Raw genomic sequence first — 17025 nt, forward strand, 5'->3', positions numbered from 1 at the left:
GATGTATGTTAATAGGCTACTGCACTTAGGAGATAATGTTCACCTTTGCTAAGTATTTTTTGGACCTGTATCTCTTCTCTGCAGTAGCACTATAATTTAAGTGTGTGTCATCTACTTGCAACGAAACGGCGAGTTAAAGGAGGTACCTTGCAGGTGGATGTTTGACATGCATCTGTTCAATATCCACTTTATAAGCAACATGATTGTTAAACAGTAAAGCTTTATTGAAGTAATCAAAATAAGATGGATGGTTATGTTCACATGTGTGCTCAAAGACACGACCTGGATGCACATTGTGCTAGAGCAGTGTTGTGTTACTTGACACATGACAGGAAAAGTCCTGCCATTGAAACTACTTAGTAAGCAGTACAAGCTGAAGGTAACTCAAGGACACTATGGCAGTCCATCCTGACTGTTATTGTATAATGCTGTACTAGAGTAAGACTTGAAAAATCTGTAGTAATGTATCAGTTAAAGCTAACTGGTATCCGCCGCTAGATGGGGCTATAAAGTAACCCTTTCAGAGGCGCAAGTAGTAGTGGCCTCTGCTCCAGCTCAAACTTGGCCCAGCCCCCCACACGACAAACCGGCCTGCCTCGGCTCAACAAGGGGAGTGATGCGCGGCTGTTGCTGAAGCTTCTGGCATTGTACCTACGTCGCATTAAAACAACACGGGGCAGACTCTCTGGATGTCTCTACTACACACATTTTGGTCGGTTTAAGAAGGTGTTTCCGTAACGTTCGTTATACTAATGTTAGTTAGCTAACGACCGCTAGGCACAAAGGCGTTCAGTCAGCTACTAGCAGAGGTTAGCTAACGGTAACTAGCCAGCTAACAACACAGCCGATGAGGACGAGCACATCCTCGCGCAGCCATACTCGGGTTAAGCTCTGCTGACTCGCTCTGTGGGTTAGCTGTTATGCGGTAGTACTTTATCCGTTACCTAAGTCAAGTGGTTGTATTAACAGTTACCACTCATGACTAGGATACTTGAAGCAACACTTATGTATAGCTGGTTCGTTGGCATGTTCTTCAGCTAGCCACGGCGGAGCTTCGGTCTCATACAGGGATGTGGCGGTAGCAAAACAAGCTAACGCTACTCCTGTCTCCTGGCGAAGAAGTGAGGAAACACTTCAGCCAAGCGGGAGTTCTCGTTTATGTTTATTGTAATGCCAGAGTGGCTGACACGAGGACGAATTTGACATTCCTTGAACACAACTGAACTAAAACTGGGAATATCGCTAACGGATCGAAGGGATTATTTTTGTGTCTCTTAAGTGGATTCGGCCTCCTGCTCAGGATCATCGTGGGAACACAGTGAGTGTATTGACATTGAGTGAGCCTAAATATCCTCTCTCCCGCCGACCTTCACTCTCCGATGCGGAGATTTCAGTAGCACCGGCAACCAAATCCCCTACGGCGGCCGGACATGCTGAAGTGTATCCCCCTGTGGCGCTGCAACCGCCACGTCGAGTCGGTGGATAAGCGACATTGCAACTTGCAGACAGTCCCTGATGAGGTATTTCGCTACAGTCGCAGTTTGGAAGAGCTTCTTCTAGATGCCAACCAACTCAAAGAGCTACCAAAGGTATGCAGGGTTTACAGACCCAAAACAAAATCTCTGTCAGTCAGCAATGTGCATCATTCCCCTGTATGGCTATATGCGGGTCCTTGTGGATGGTTTCCTGGTTTTAACTTTCAAATTCACTCTGCAGTACTTGCACATAGTTGGTGTTTATTCCACCTATTTGATAAGCAAAGGTTACATGTGAAATAGCTTGCATGATATAACCTGCTCAGGTATATCCTTCTCAGCAAAGGCAGCCAACCTCCTTGGAAATAGGTTTGGCCATTCTGCCCTGCAGTCTTGTAAAATCATTCGATAATGATAACAAGATGGTAGATATAGAGTACATTTGTTTTGTTTGCACATGAATAAGTGGATAACAGTATGTCAGCACTGTCTTGGCAATATCAAAATTAGGTAGTGCAGTTTATGCTTGAATGTCAGTGTATTACCAAGACCACTTTAACCCTAATTTACTTGTGTGATCATAAATGGACCAGGGTGATGGGAGGTTTTAGTTAGGCAAAGAGGAGTGTTCCCTGCAGGGTGGGTATGCTGCATTGCCAGAGGGACCAACCTTGACCGAAACAGCTGGCACACAACATGTTGCCTGTAGTAATGGCATCACTGGCCAGTTGATTGGATGCAGTGTGGGAAGGAATGCGTGGAATGAATTAATTGAAACGCTGTCCCCACCCACACACCCACTGTTTGAAAAATGACAAAAGTTCTCTTTGCGCAGCCAAAGAGTTTATTTTAAGGGGAGCAGAATTGTTGTTGGTCTTTTCTCCCTATAGTTCTCCAGAGACGTGGAACAAAGCACTTGCTGGGTCGACTTTCTCCTTGTTTTATTCAGTTCACAGCATTGTTCATTATTAGGACAAGGCACTGGCTGTGATTGTGATGGAGCTGGAGCTGGGAGTTTGTATGAATAGACTGGTCAGTAGTAGACAGTCAGTCTCACGTTTCATGGCTTTAGCTTAGTGGTGAAAGGGGCAAGTGGCACGTTCACTAATGAAGAAGATTGTTAACAAGTCAAGGTCAACAGAGGCTGATGTGTTGACACGTCACCTTCTGGGAATCATAAACAATAGCACTTCTTTTTCTAGCATCGACACATTTGTGTTTTTGAACAATCCCCCTTAGCTTTGACATAAGAATACTTATTTTAGATCAGCCTGAGTTAGTTTGATAAAATAAGGCATTGTGCATAACTACTCTGGGGACACAAACTTGGCTCTTGCCTTTACTATTTTGGCACAGATGGACTGAGAGCGACGCATGAAGGCACACATACTGTAGCTGCTGAATATGTAACCAGTCTTTAGTATAGTTAGGGTCTTTGGGCACAAAAATGGAGGCTTACTTTGCCTTATGAGGCTTACCTGGAGACAGACCGTGTGTTTCCTCTACTTAGTTCATACCTGTCAGATATTCACAGTGTACCCGGTGCATGGCCCCTGAAATCCTACTGAGTGACAGATGCTCCCAAATATATTGAGACAGCGCAAACGGCTAAACTAACCGACACAGCTTCTGTGTGGTGCTGGCTTCAACCAGGAGACATAAATGCGTGTTGACAGAATGTCTCGTGTGGTTGCAGTGAATGCGTAGCATGCAGAAACAATGCATATGGGCCCTCTCTGGTCCTCAAAGTCAGCGGGGTTTCAGCGAGGGAGCATTGTGAGAGGTCAGGCCCATACAGGGTTGGGAACAAGGGCAGTGACTGTATGATGAATGGCACATAAGTGAGCAAGTGCCTGAATGCCTTATGCATTTATGTGCCCCTTCCTTGTCACTGTGTATTCAAGTCAGAGATGAGTCTGTGGACTTACTTGTTTTTCAATGTCAGTTTTAACTTCCCGAGTCATTTTTGCTCATCAGTTAATCCCATGCGCCTGTGAATCAGCCCGTTATGGACACACTGTGGCATGCTTATTTGCTGCACCAGCATGTACAACATATGCCGTAGATAGAGAATAATCGGCTCAGAGGTGACACCTTCACAAACTCACTTCTTTTATAGGAGGCCTACAGACTGTCCTGAGACACAGACTCAAGCTGACAGGCCTGTCAAGCAGGGTTAGTTTCAGTCAGGTGAAGTTATGTGTACATTAACATTTTACACAATAAAATAATCAATATCGCCATTAATGTTTTAAACGCATGGTAGCAAACTGGTAATGTGTTTGAAATTGATAATGACCAATACAGCAATTGTGATATGTAGAGGTGTTTAGTGTGGTGCTGCTGGGGGTCAGGGTTAGGTCTAGATTGTATTGTGGGGGGTTTAACATAGTGAACAGATGGAGATTTAGACGTCCTGACAGTTTCTTAAGTTTGCTGTGACTCACCCCCACCGCACTGCCCACCAGTCTTAGATTATGCTGTCTGCGGGTATGATGTCTCCATTTGCCACATCAAGAACATTTTAGGTTTGAAAAAAAACAACAATTTAGAATGATTTTAGGGCAAGATTCTAATCTGAAATAGTGGCATTAAGTATGACTTATCTGTATGGAATGAGTTTTGAGAGTAATAGAAGTAGGCAGCTGATCAGGAATTCCCCTCATGCCCATACATCCTTAGCCCTTAATGCTGGTCGCAGCTCTGCTTTCTCATTTCACAAAAACTCAGATAATCTGCAACGGGTCTCTGTTTTGTTATTGGGACATTTACTTTGTACGTTTTAATGTAGTTTAACTACAACTGTTAACAACAGAGCAAAAATGGAGAAAATATTGATTTGCTTTTTATTATATAAGTTGGCATGCCTCTTTTACTTATAGTTGAAGCTTATGGTTGCTCAAGTATTTCTGCCAATTATTGACAAATTACTTGTGATAGTCTAGTTAAAAGTACATGCCACACAATCCATATTTTCATATACTATACTACTGTGTTTTACTTTTCAGCAGGGAAGTTTGCACTTAAGTAATCTGAATTTCTCTTTGCTGCTTTGACAAACTAGCCCTGCCTTCAAAGATCATGTTAAGGAAGAGGGAACTATCTTTTTAGCCATTCTCCAGTCCCATGACAAGTTACAAAGAAGTCCATTCACAAGTCTGATTGCCCCCCACCCCCTCTCATATCCAATGTCATTGCTCTTTGTGTTTCTTGTGTGCACTGCACTGCCCTTGACCAGGCGTACATTAAGTCTGCAAGCATATCATGACTGAAATGATCACCTTTTAAGACTTGTTGTAGGTCAGTTACACCTGCTGAAAAGCACAAGGAGGTCCCCTTTTTAGAGGGACCAGGTGGGCTGCAGGTGCAGTAGGCAGCAGCTGAAAAATGGCTCTAACACATGTACAGGACTCAAGTATATTTACTTCTTCTTGTCTTGGGTTTTCTATTGTTGAAATAGGGAGCAAATCTCTGATGGGTGTGTCGCCATTAGACTTTGCAAAACAGGTTTTAACCATGTTGCTCCCATTATTATTACCTAAGAGGTCCTTTCAGGTAAACTGATATGTTATAATACAAATTTCATGCCTCAACCAGAAATATGAGAATGTTTTGCATCCAATGGGCAGTGAGGAAATCTATAACTGAACTTATAACATATAACAAATGTGCATGATAAACAGTAAGGATGACTGCAATATTTGAATCCTCAACTGTCACCAGCTCTGTGTGTGTGCTAATAGATCTGTGGCTAAAGGGCAGATTAGGGCTTCACCTGGCCGTAAAAATGCCCCTCAGCACCTCAGTTGTAACCCCCCTTCATACACGGCAGTGCGTCTCAGTGTACGCTTCCTGTGGGATCGGCTTTTCTGCCATTTGGTTCTCTTTTCAAGCACATGACTGCTCCGATAAAAATCGTGAGTGCTTTTTATCTAGAGTCCCTTTTTATGTTGGGCCTCCAGTCAAGAGAAACTCAAATTAAGCGCCTTCACTCAGCTCTTGCTGAATGTGAATTGGTCTACAATTGTTTATCCAAGCTAGAATAATCAAGTGCTTTACTTTTATATGTCGTTTAAAAAGAGGTTTATTATTATGTTTAGGGAGATTAAACATGGCTCAGTCTAATTGAGAATGAATGGTGCCCCATCCATCTACTATATAATTCCTGACAAAGGTGTGAGAGAAATGCAGACTGGCTGGGCTTTTGAGCCAAAAGCTTGGTGCTTACTGAAGGAAGTTTGGTTTAGAAATCTAGGACATATGCATTTCAGACTTTACAGTGTAGTTGGGAGATTTCCAGTTGGTCTACCTTCTCTGAGTTTTCAGTTAACTCTACAGGAGAGCCCTGGTTTCTCTCCCCAGCAACTTTGCTGAACTAGGCTAAAACCAAAGATAAATTACACCTGCCACTGGCCTCTCTGCGGTAAAACCACATTATTCCTCTGGCGCAGCTCTTTTTCATTCTTCTCTGCTCTCATCTTTCCTGCTTTGGTAAAGCGTGTCGAAACCAGTGGTACCATTGTTTACGTGTGGATGGGTCTAAAGTATGATTTGTTGTATAAATGTTTTGTTTTCACATCAAAGCCAGACTATAAAATGTCCTCAGTATGTGGTTAAAATGAACCCTACCCTCACCCTGATTGTAGAGCACTACATCCAAGAGAGAAACCGAAGAAGAAGTTTGTTATCAGGCAAAACCCCACCCCACGATAGAGGTTTGGGCTGTATCATAGCGCCTGAAAAATGATTCAGAGCTGTTGAGGCCACGAAGGAACAGCAATGTGAGAGATACAAGTTTCTTTTTGATGCAAGAGCACATTCAGCAGGTTTCTTTGTCTGAGCTGATGACCAGCTGGTCCCACATCCTGCCTGCCCCCCCTCCCCCAAACTGGTGGGACAGAGGGGTAATGGGAGGGGTGTGTGTGAGAGAGTGAGTATGTAGTGGTAGTGGGGGGTGTATTTCATTCCGGAGATGGATTAACAGGAGCAGGCGGAGCTCTGGCACCTCCACTGGAGGAAGTGATCAGGGAGCTGAGCTGCGCTCTGATCCCCTGTCCTTTGAGGCTCTTGGTTGTGGAGCCATCACTCCATCCATGAACACCAGAGTCTGGGATGACATGCAGGTGGGAAAGAAGCAGCCAGAGTCGCAGAGCAAACAGCTGGTCCCCTGGAGACCTCTGCATGGTGTAGATTGATCTTCTGCTTTGTCCTAGCGCATACACATCCTCCACCATCCCTCCCTTTCACTTTGAGAAAGCATGTGTTCTTCCTAGGAATGGCTGCAGTGTTAACTGGGTTATGTCAAACTAGTGTGAAACACAGCACTGCTTTAAGGTATGCATAAGGACAGCCACTGTTGGTATTTCGTGTATGAAAACCCACACACTAGTGGTGGCAGGGTGCATGTGGACCTGCTGCCCTGCGCCTGTTTATGGCACCTATTCCTTTAACCTCAGGGCCCCTGAAATACAGCATCCATCCATCGTCTACCGCTTATCCGGGGTCGGGTCGCGGGGGCAGCAGCTCCAGTAAGGAACCCCAATCTTCCCTTCTCTGGGCCACATCCTCCAGCTCCGACTGGGGGATCCCGAGGCGTTCCCAGGCCAGTGAGGAGATATAATCTCCACCGAGTCCTGGGTCTTCCCCGGGGTCTCCTCCCAGCTTGACGTGCCTGGAACACCTCCCTAGGGAGGCGCCCAAGTGGCATCCTTACTAGATTCCCGAACCACCTCAACTGGAAGATCGACCGGTAGATTGAGAGCTTTGCCTTCTGGCTCAGCTCTCTTTTCGTCACAACGATGCGGTAAAGCGACTGCAGTACCGACCCGCTGCTTCGATTCTCCGGCTACTCTCTCGCTCCATCGTCCCCTCACTCGCGAACAAGACCCCGAGGTACTTTAACTCCTTCACTTGGGGTAAGGGCTCATTCCCTACCCGGAGTAGGCAATCCACTGATTTCCTGCTGAGAGCCATGGCCTCAGATTTTGAGGTGCTGATCCTCATCCCAACCGCTTCACACTCTGCTGCGAACCGATCCAGTAACTGTTGAAGGTCACAGATCGACACAGATGCCATAAGGACCACATCATCTGCAAAGAGCAGCGATGAGATCCTCAGGCCACCAAACTGCAACCCCTCTCTTCCACGACTACGCCTCGATATCCTGTCCATGAAAATCACGAACAGGATTGGTGATAAAGGGCAGCCCTGACGGAGGCCAACATTTACTGGGAACGAGTCCGACTTACTGCCGAGTATCCGGACACAACTCTCGCTTTGGGCGTACAGGAATTGGATGGCCCTCAGAAATGACCCCTTCACCCCATACTCCCGCAGCACCACCCACAGTATCACCTGGTGGACCCGGTCATACGTCTTATCCAGATCCACAAAACACATGTAGACCGGATGGCCGTACTCCCAGACCCCCTCCAGGATCCTTGCAAGAGTGAAGAGTTGGTCCGTTGTTCCATGACCAGGACGGAATCCGCATTGTTCCTCTTCAATCGGAGGTTTTTCCGGAGTCCTCCCGGATAACATAACCCGGAAGGACTCCTTCTTCAGTCGGACGGCTTCCCTGACCACCGGGGTCCATCACCTTGATCCAACTCACCACCAGATGGTGATCAGTTGACAGCTCCACCCCTCTCTTCACCTGAGTGTCCAAAACATGCGGCATCAGATCAGATGATACGATTACAAAATAGATCATTGACCTTTGGCCTAGGGTGCTCTGGTACCACGTACACTTATGAGCATCCTTATGTTTGAACATGGTGTTTGTTATGGCCATTCCATGACCAGCACAGAAGTCTAACAACAAACGACCGTTCGTGTTTAGATCAGGGAGGCCGTTCCTCCCAATCATGCCTCTAAAGGTGTCTCCATCGTTTCCCACGTGTGCGTTGAAGTCTCCCAGCAAGACTACGGAGTCCCCTACTGGAGGCCTCTGCAGGGCTCCATTCAGGGTCTCCAAGAAGGCCAAATACTCCGGACTGCGGTTTGGGGCATAGGCACAAACAACAGTCAGAGTTTCCCCCCCCATAACCTGAAGGCGTAGGGAGGCGACCCTCTCACCCACCGGGGTGAACTCCAACGTAGCGGAGCTCAGCCGGGGACTTGTGAGTATCCCCACACCCGCCCGACGCCTCACACCTTGGGCAACTCCGGAGAAGAATAGAGTCCAACCCCTATCCAGGAGTATGGTCCCAGAGCCAAGACTGTGCGTAGATGTCAGCCCCACCAGATCCAACTGGTAGTGCTCCACCTCCCGCACTAGTTCCGGCTCCTTCCCCCACAGAGGGGTGACCGGGCTCCGTGGCAAACCCGGCCACCAGGCGCTCAAACCTCTCCACCATGATAAGGTGATTGTTCCCAGAGAGGCTGCATTGTCTGTTTTATTTTGCCCCCAGAATTCAACCCAAGCTTGATGCATCCCATTTACAATAAATCAGCAACAATTTAAGTAATTTATGAAAAGAAAATGCCAAACATTCAGATTCCACCGGCTTAAAATGTTTTGTAATTTGAATTCCTTTAGGGGTTTTGGACTATTTAATGGACAAAACAAGCTATACAAATAGCAACACTCTTTCAAGAACACATTGCAAATAGAAGTTGTTAGATTAGTCAATATTGGAATTAAATAATCATCTAAGGTTGCAAACCTACTTGAGGTAGAAAAGCAGTGCTCTCCAGCGCACCCTTATTATAACATTGTTGGTTCAACCCTGAGAGGTCCTGTTGACTTTCAGCACAGTAGCATTTCCTGTTCACATGTGACACGACATGCATCCAATGCTTCCCTGCTTTTTCTTTCTCGCCATTTGGACCTAACGCTGGTCTGTACACTCGTGCTGCTGTTACTCACCACTCTCCAATGCACTCTGGCCCTGGTTGCCAGCCTCTAAGGTAAACAAGGAGGCAAAGCCCCGGTGAATAATTGATTGCTGTGGTGGTTGTGGCAGCTGTTTGCGATAGGGCAGAGTCTGTGGCTGGGCTGCATGTCCTGCTGGAGAACAGTGATAGGACAGGTGTTCTGTTGGCTACAGGCTTAAGTACACACAGACAATGTGACGCCATTTTCTCTCTCCTTTTTTTGTTACCACTGTATTTATGTGTTGATTTCATCCTCTCAGCAGCCAGTATTTAGGAACCTCAGAGGCTAAGGACACATGCCTGCTTGTATCCATGAGCAGGGAGTGGCACACTAAAATCCTTATTATTAACACGCATAAACTAAAATGCAAAGCCAGAAGCAAACTTTATTGTGTGTCTGGTGGACACCTTTTACTCTAGTTAATTTCTCCTGTGGGTATTAAGCAGCACATTCAGTTTTCTACATTATTTTAGCAAAACCATCGTCTTAAATTGCATCGTTTTACGGTTACAACTAACATGTAAAGTATGGTGTAGATTGATTGTCAATAGAAAGAGCATAATGAAAAGTCCTTATTAAAACATGAAAAATAAAAATAAGTCCAAAACCCCAACATATCCAATTCATTATGCAATAAGACAAAGAAGGTATTAATCTTCACAATGAGAAAATAAATTCCTGACTGTTTTTGGGATGTTTTAAATTATTTAATAAGCTTTACATAAAAGATTTACCTTTTTGGATATAAAAAATAATAATCACAAAGCTCCTACATTTCTTTGTACTACATAGGTTCTCCCCTGAGGAGGAAAAGTTCAGAAAATACAGTAAAGATTTCCTACCGGTCAATCAGACTCGGTAAACGCAGACAATTTTTATCAGCCTGTTGTAATTGCCTGGTCCAAGATTGGTGATATCCCATCCTGTTAGCAGTACAGTTTGAGGTCATCTTGTGCCAGATGTTTATTCTGTTTGATTACACTGTCTGTCTCTTGCACATTTTCGACAGGGTACAGACTCAAAGAGAGACCGCTGCTGAAGATGACCATGTGAAAGTTGGAGTGGTTAAAAGTGACAATGGCATTTCTTTGGGATAGGATGCTGTTTCTGAACCTTTTGATCATACAGGAGCTCTGGAACTACACTCTCGGTCACACAAATGGTCCCTTTGAGGCTAATCTGTCAGGGTGCTGATGGCCCTGTGGAGGGAAAGGTCAACCGGGAGGGCATTAAAACCAACCACAAACAAATGCTGCTCTTTATCTGCTGGCCACACAGTCATTGAAAGCCTCTATCTATCACTCTAAAACCTGATAGCCCTTACATCCTCCGCCTCTGTGTATTTCCTGTACCTGTGGCTTTCGGATGGGCCACTGTCCCACACCTTCAGCTCTCTTATCTCCAAGCCATGTTTTACCACTTCACACAACTGCTGTGTTAATACGTATTCAGCATCTTCATCTACACAACAGCTACCACAACAAGGCTGCTCTGCCGTTACATGTGTTTTGAAACAGGTGGCCAGTTCAGAATTACTTTCAAAGCTGCTTCAGGATGCACACAAAGCCCTGATACGTTGTTTCTTTGGGGCGACTCAGGCCCTCAGTTGGCATATAGGTCCAGGCCAGTCTGATTTGTTGACGCCGAAGTTTCTCTTGTTGATTCCTTTTTGTTGGGCGCGTCTCTGCTAGGAGGAAGTAGGAATAATCAAGTGAACCGTGGAATGCCCTGTTTTTGTGAGACCATCTCTGCTCTGGACCTTGCTTGTAGAGGGAACTTTAAATCCAAGCATGAAAACAGCAGGTTTGAGAAAAATCGGCTTATGTTCTTGTTTACCCCAGTGCCCCCTCTTAGTACAGCAGTGTTTCTGTTTTGTTCCCTGCTCCTCCATCTCTCCTATAAACACACTCAGAAGCTCACGGTGTCTGTGACTGATAATGTTTATGATGACTAATGTACCTTGTTTCTATGTAATCTTACAAGATGTGGCACTGACCCGTGAAGGAATGTTAAGCCCAACTGCTCCGGAGTGATGATAAAGAGTACAGTAAAGCACTTGTGGCTGCAGCGGTGTTTACTATTGCGATGGCAGTCTCTACTACTAGTATTCTCTTCACTATCACTATCTCGCTGCCTGTCATCTACTGGGCTGCAGAGTGCCAACATTTGGTGCCATTTGGGGAATATCTTTTCCCAGCCCAGACAATTTTGATTGATGATTGTCTCTAAACTATCATTAAGTGCAATTCTGAATAGCAGACATGTTTAATGCTCCTTTTTTGAGAACTGCTGTGTCGCTGCTTTTAATCTCTATCATTTGTGTTTAAATCAACCGGCACAACCCAATTAATAAATGACAACATTTGAGTGCCCGCACGTAAAATATTTACCTGCTGACTGATAAAATACAAATATGTGTACTATGCAATAACGGGGCACTGCGAAGCTCAATGTTTTAAAGTTTCCTGAACTTTAAAGTTATCATTGACTGAATAATCATTTACAACTTATCTTAATTGCTGTGTTGTTTACTTCTCCTCCTTATTGATCCCACTATAGATTCTATCTTGTCAGAATCACTGAATGTGATGGTATAGGTAACAGTCTTAGTCTTATGCCGGGAAACTGCCATGTTGTATTTGATTATGTATTTTTTTTTGCTGAACATGCTGGATTCTGCTGAAGGTGTATCTTCAGCTGTAAAGCTTGCTTCTACTGTTCAGGGTTGTATATGAGTGTTTTTTACACTCGGTGTGCTGACTAACAGTCCTCAGATAAATCCACTGGTATGCATTTTATTTACAAGGTTTTTATTCAGCTTTTATCATATTTTTCTTAATTTCACTGTCAAAGCACATGAATTGAGGAGCTCTGTAAAAGACACTTAATGATTTTAAGTTGAATCTTTCAATGTCTTGCTTTTAAATGTTCCTTTCGCTTGTGTGCATGTCAGTTTTACGCGGGGAAGCCTTCGGCAAAGCATTGTGTTTAGCTCTGATTTTGAGAGTATCTTTTTCAGATGTGAGAGTGTCATGGTTGGTTGGTTGGTTAATTAGTTATTGCGCCAACACAATATAACGCAGGTTGAATGTATGTGTTGTGCCAGTTTCAGGCTTCTAATAGAGGTGCTGATGGGTGAATATTTGTGTGTATAACTGAGAGAATAGATGAGAATGGCAAATAGAAAGCACAGCAGGGTTCTTTTGAGACAACAAAGCCGCATGCACGCATGTATGTGTCATGCTCATGCCAGCTTTGAATAACAAACTAAGTAGTAACGGCTCTGTAGAAAAGGAAAAGGCAGCATGTGTGTACATGTGTGCACATCAGCGGGTCTGTTAGTAGGCCCTCAAGCACATCTTTTCATCTCCAGTGCAGCGAGAATGCCCTGGTTTTCTACTTACCGCTTTTTTCCCTCTTGTGATTATGTTTTGGTCTCAGCACTTAACCCTTTCCTTTTGCGTTTTCTTGTGTTGATGTCTTTGCTTTTAAGTCTGTTGACATGGTCACAACAGCACAACTGAATCTGATGAGTGATTCACTAAGTGTTGATAGTTGGGGCATTGTTAAGAGTAACATGTCAGTTCTTTTCCCACGAGAAATTGCAACAATTCAGTGCAAATGGTTGTGTTTATTCCCTGTTTTGCTTTATTGTCCCACCAGGCAGCTTTCTAATACTATTTCCGTTAGAGGTTCACCAATCGGTCACATATTACGATGTTTTGCTGGTCACAAACATGTGCAGTGAAGAAGACAAAAAGCTCACAATTTGTAATCCATTGTTTTGTATAAATAAATAGATCAATAAATACATAGTGTTACACAGATAATAAATAGCTGAGTCTCTATAATGGGCCTAGATACACAGTATAGAATAATATTTTCTCTGACATATGAACATATAATTGAAATGTTTGTGTATGCTGTCAATTACAGTTCTTAGAAAATCGTAATCGTCAGATCAAACTATTAAAAAAATCGGAAACGGCCTAGAAAACTAATTTGTGCATCTCTGTCTTCCATCGCTGTTGTGTAAGAGTTCAGTCATAGAATTTTACTACGGTTTTGATTAACTAAATGTGATGAGCAGCATGTTAAACAACTTTTCCATAACTTTCTCTTAATAATGGTTGTATTAACTGTTCTAGTATGAAACGTGGGGAATCATGCGAGGTGAGCTCTGAGTAATTAACCCAGCATAGTTTGCGTTGCAGAACGTGACATCCGAGGAAATGCAGGCATGCCTGGAATCTCCCAAGAGTTTGCCCTGCCCTCACTGCTACACTCACACCTCACTCTCACTCTCACACACACTTGAACTTACTCATTTCACATTCCTGTTGGTGAAGCCCACGCAACGGCACTATACTTAGACAAACACTGAAGCATGCATGATACGCACAGCTTGCTGCAGTTGAATTTTTAAGATAATCAGGCTTAATTTCAGTCTCCCCTTGTTAAATTATCTTCTCTACTCATTCTAACAGTGTTTTAATTAACATGGCCGATAAACTTCTGGGACTTAAAACTCAAATGGGAATACGGAAAAGGAGCTCAGCTGAAAGAATGTAGAGGATGCCTCAATAGCAGAGAACTTTATATATTCATATTTTGTCAGGTCTCAGTAAGGTAACTCCAGCTAATTTAGCAGATGGCAATGGCTTATTGGTTTTAAGGTGTAAACAGTAAGTGCTTTCTGATCAGAGCCTGTTCGATATATTGGCCGGATTGATCAATGGGCTGATATTAGCTCTTTGCAGATATATACTGTTATCAGTATATATGTTGTCCGAAAAAGCAACAAGAAGTTTATGTTGATACTTTGTCTCTAATCCCTAAAAAGGTTTCTGGACACACTTACCAACATTCACCAGACTATGCTTTTGCTGTGTTGTGTTATGCAAATTGTTCAATTTGAGTGGACACATTTCTGCCCCTCTTCACCTTTTCTTTGATTTATTTAAACTTTGCAGATCACAAAAACAAAAGATATTCCAGTTGCATGTAAAGCCTTAATAACATAAATGATATAAATATGTCCACTATCATGATATATGTTTTGTTATTAGCTTTAGCCTACTAAATCTTTACAATGTCACCTTAACTATCCTTTGCAAGCTGGTCTGGTCTGATAGCAAGGGGTTAATGGCCGCAGTGTATGTATTGTCACAGGTTAATCTGTGAGCAGTGTGTAACACATGCTGCAGCTCAGCAGTCTAATAACTCTTTTGAGCACAGGAACATGTCGCGAAGGTCAAGGACGAGTACAGATTGAGCGTACATGTATGTTTAGTTGGACTCTGTCACCTCATACTTTGTTAGAAATGGAAATTGGTGTGCTGGCAAATGTACAAAATGTGCTCTCAAGTACAGTGTAACTCTTTTTATGTACAACATCAGGTGCCACCGTAGTATATTTTTAGATCTGCTATCACAAACCAGGTTCATGACGTCAGACATGTGGAAGAGCAGTGTTTCAGACAGCCATTGGAGATCAGCATGTGCTTGCCTGTGGGCTTAGGGCTAGTGTTTTGGCGGTTCCTGACATTGATCCTCTCTGGAGTCGTGTAGGAGGGTTGTGCATACAACTCTGTAATTATGCTGTCTCTATGACATATTAATGGGGATTGGCTTGTAATCCTAAGTAACGGCATCCTTGTCTTGTAGATAAGCATATGTGCTAAAGTGTTAAGTGCTCTTTTGGCCCAGTGTTTATAAAGAAAACAATTCAGATTACATCACAGTAATGTTTGTGATGATATAGTACAGATGTTGAGATATCTTCAAGCAGATAAAGTATCTGGATCAAGGGAGGCTCAGTTTTCATTTCATCGTTAGTCGAGCGTCACTAGGTAGGTTTCTGCTTCCTTGTTCCCCCGGCTTCTTCATTGAACAAACGCTGGTCTCCAAGGTGATGAATCTCCGAGGGCCAGTGGTTTGCCTGGTGCGGAGATACGTTTACCCTGTGTTGTCGGGGAGATACACCAGATGGGTTGGGGCTTTCCTGTCACTGCAGACCTACTGTACCTCCATGTGTGCACTGAGGCCCTTGCATTTTGCTATTCCAAATCAGCTTGCAACACCGCAACCTTGACTTCTGCTCGAGCCAAACATGTCATACAGGCGCAGAGAGGACGAGTAGACCTGGTCATCTCAAAGATACACTTTGTCCTTTGAAAAAGTTACACCTGCAAGGCAGAGAAACTTAACACCTAAAGTGGAGCAGTTATTTTTCCACACGGGCCGGGATGCTAGATCAGTGAACTACATAGAGGTGACTTTGTGATGCTCTTGTGGACCACTTATTGAATTTAGTGTTGTAGGCTTATATCATTTTCTGATCTGTACTCGTAACACTACATCTTTAAAAGCGTAGAAAAATTTAAATATGATACCGTGCAAACATCCCATGCTTTCAAAACAAGCTACATGCAGTATATTAAGTAGGTTAATTAATTATGTGTTTTATGTTGCCATTTGATGGCATAGATGTAGAACATTTCCATCCAACTTTGACCTTTTTAAATATATTTACTCAAAAAACAGTGGGAGTCCTTGTGTAATCTAGATTTGTTGGATCCAGGCAAAGGTGACAGATGTTTGTCAGCTTATGTCCATGCAGCACGAGGATGGCTTTTGATGCCACCTGGTAGAGTTACTTTCATTCCAGCCCCACGATTGATTCTTGAAATGTTCTGAGGGACTGTTATCTGTTAAAACGTGTTATGTTTTGTCAACTAGTCTAGAGGAGGTTAAACTTTAAATTGCTGGATCCAGGAGTGACTGTGGAGCTGATTTTAAAGTAAATTACTACTGGAAAACGATAGAGATCCCGTGAGGGAGGCCACAACCTGATCATATACTATGCATCAATTGTACCAAGGATGCCGTTTTATTAAATTAAGTGTCCCTCTGTTTTTTGTTTTTTATAAATGAATATCTTACACAGAGCCTGTTCAAAGCCCTTCTTTCCATTTTATGCTGAATCAAGCAGATTTAAAGTGCTCCTTTTGCTGTGGCTGATGGGTTTGATCACGTTATGTGTTGACATTATACCAACTAGCCTGTGTGTATACAAAGCCTGGGCCATGCAGTGCCAGAGGCCCTGGTTGCCATGTTGTCCCCCTGCAGTATAGCCTCACTGTGGGACAAACGAAGAGCTGGCAGGCAGGCAGCACATACCGGATCCAGCCCATCCAGGAAAGAGCCAAACGTCCTCTGTGGACTATAAACAATAGGGCTTTGGGTTTTGTGTCATGTTTGTGGGAACACAGAAAAAGAATGGGAGAGCATAGGAGGAAGTCTGGGAAAGAGCAGTGTGCACTTGCTTGTGCATTAATGTATTAGCAAACAAGTGTTGTTAACAAAAGTGGGCCCATCCCTTTGTGTTCCCTTTGTAGTTATGATCTGCTCAGTGACTTTCCAGGCAGTGTTGGTGTTGATCATGCTGCAACCGTTTTGGACAGAAGCCTTTTAGATTTGGTTGGTCACTACAGAAACCTCCTAACATAGCTGGTCATTTCTCTAAAGTAGGATGTTGTCAATAAGTCTATTGATTTTCAATCTTTGGTGGTCAGATTGTTTTAGTCAGGTGGAAGATAGGCTTTATGAAACCTGAAATGGAAGCAATCTCTAGGCAGGTGTTACAGCTCTGAAAAGATCAAGTTCAAG

General features: G+C 43.7%; 1 protein-coding gene across 1 annotated transcript in view; it reads left to right on the forward strand.

The window, feature by feature from the left end:
• Positions 1 to 577: 577 nt before the first annotated feature.
• The window catches only part of scrib (scribble planar cell polarity protein), a 59247-nt gene continuing 42799 nt past the window's right edge, over positions 578 to 17025 (forward strand). Inside the window, 1 exon segment of the mRNA XM_029458101.1 lies at positions 578 to 1589. Within this exon segment, the coding sequence (XP_029313961.1) occupies positions 1431 to 1589 (159 nt within the window). The 5' untranslated portion in view covers positions 578 to 1430.

Source organism: Cottoperca gobio, chromosome 20 (genome assembly GCF_900634415.1).
Source record: "Cottoperca gobio chromosome 20, fCotGob3.1, whole genome shotgun sequence".
NCBI classification, from domain to species: Eukaryota; Metazoa; Chordata; class Actinopteri; order Perciformes; family Bovichtidae; genus Cottoperca; species Cottoperca gobio.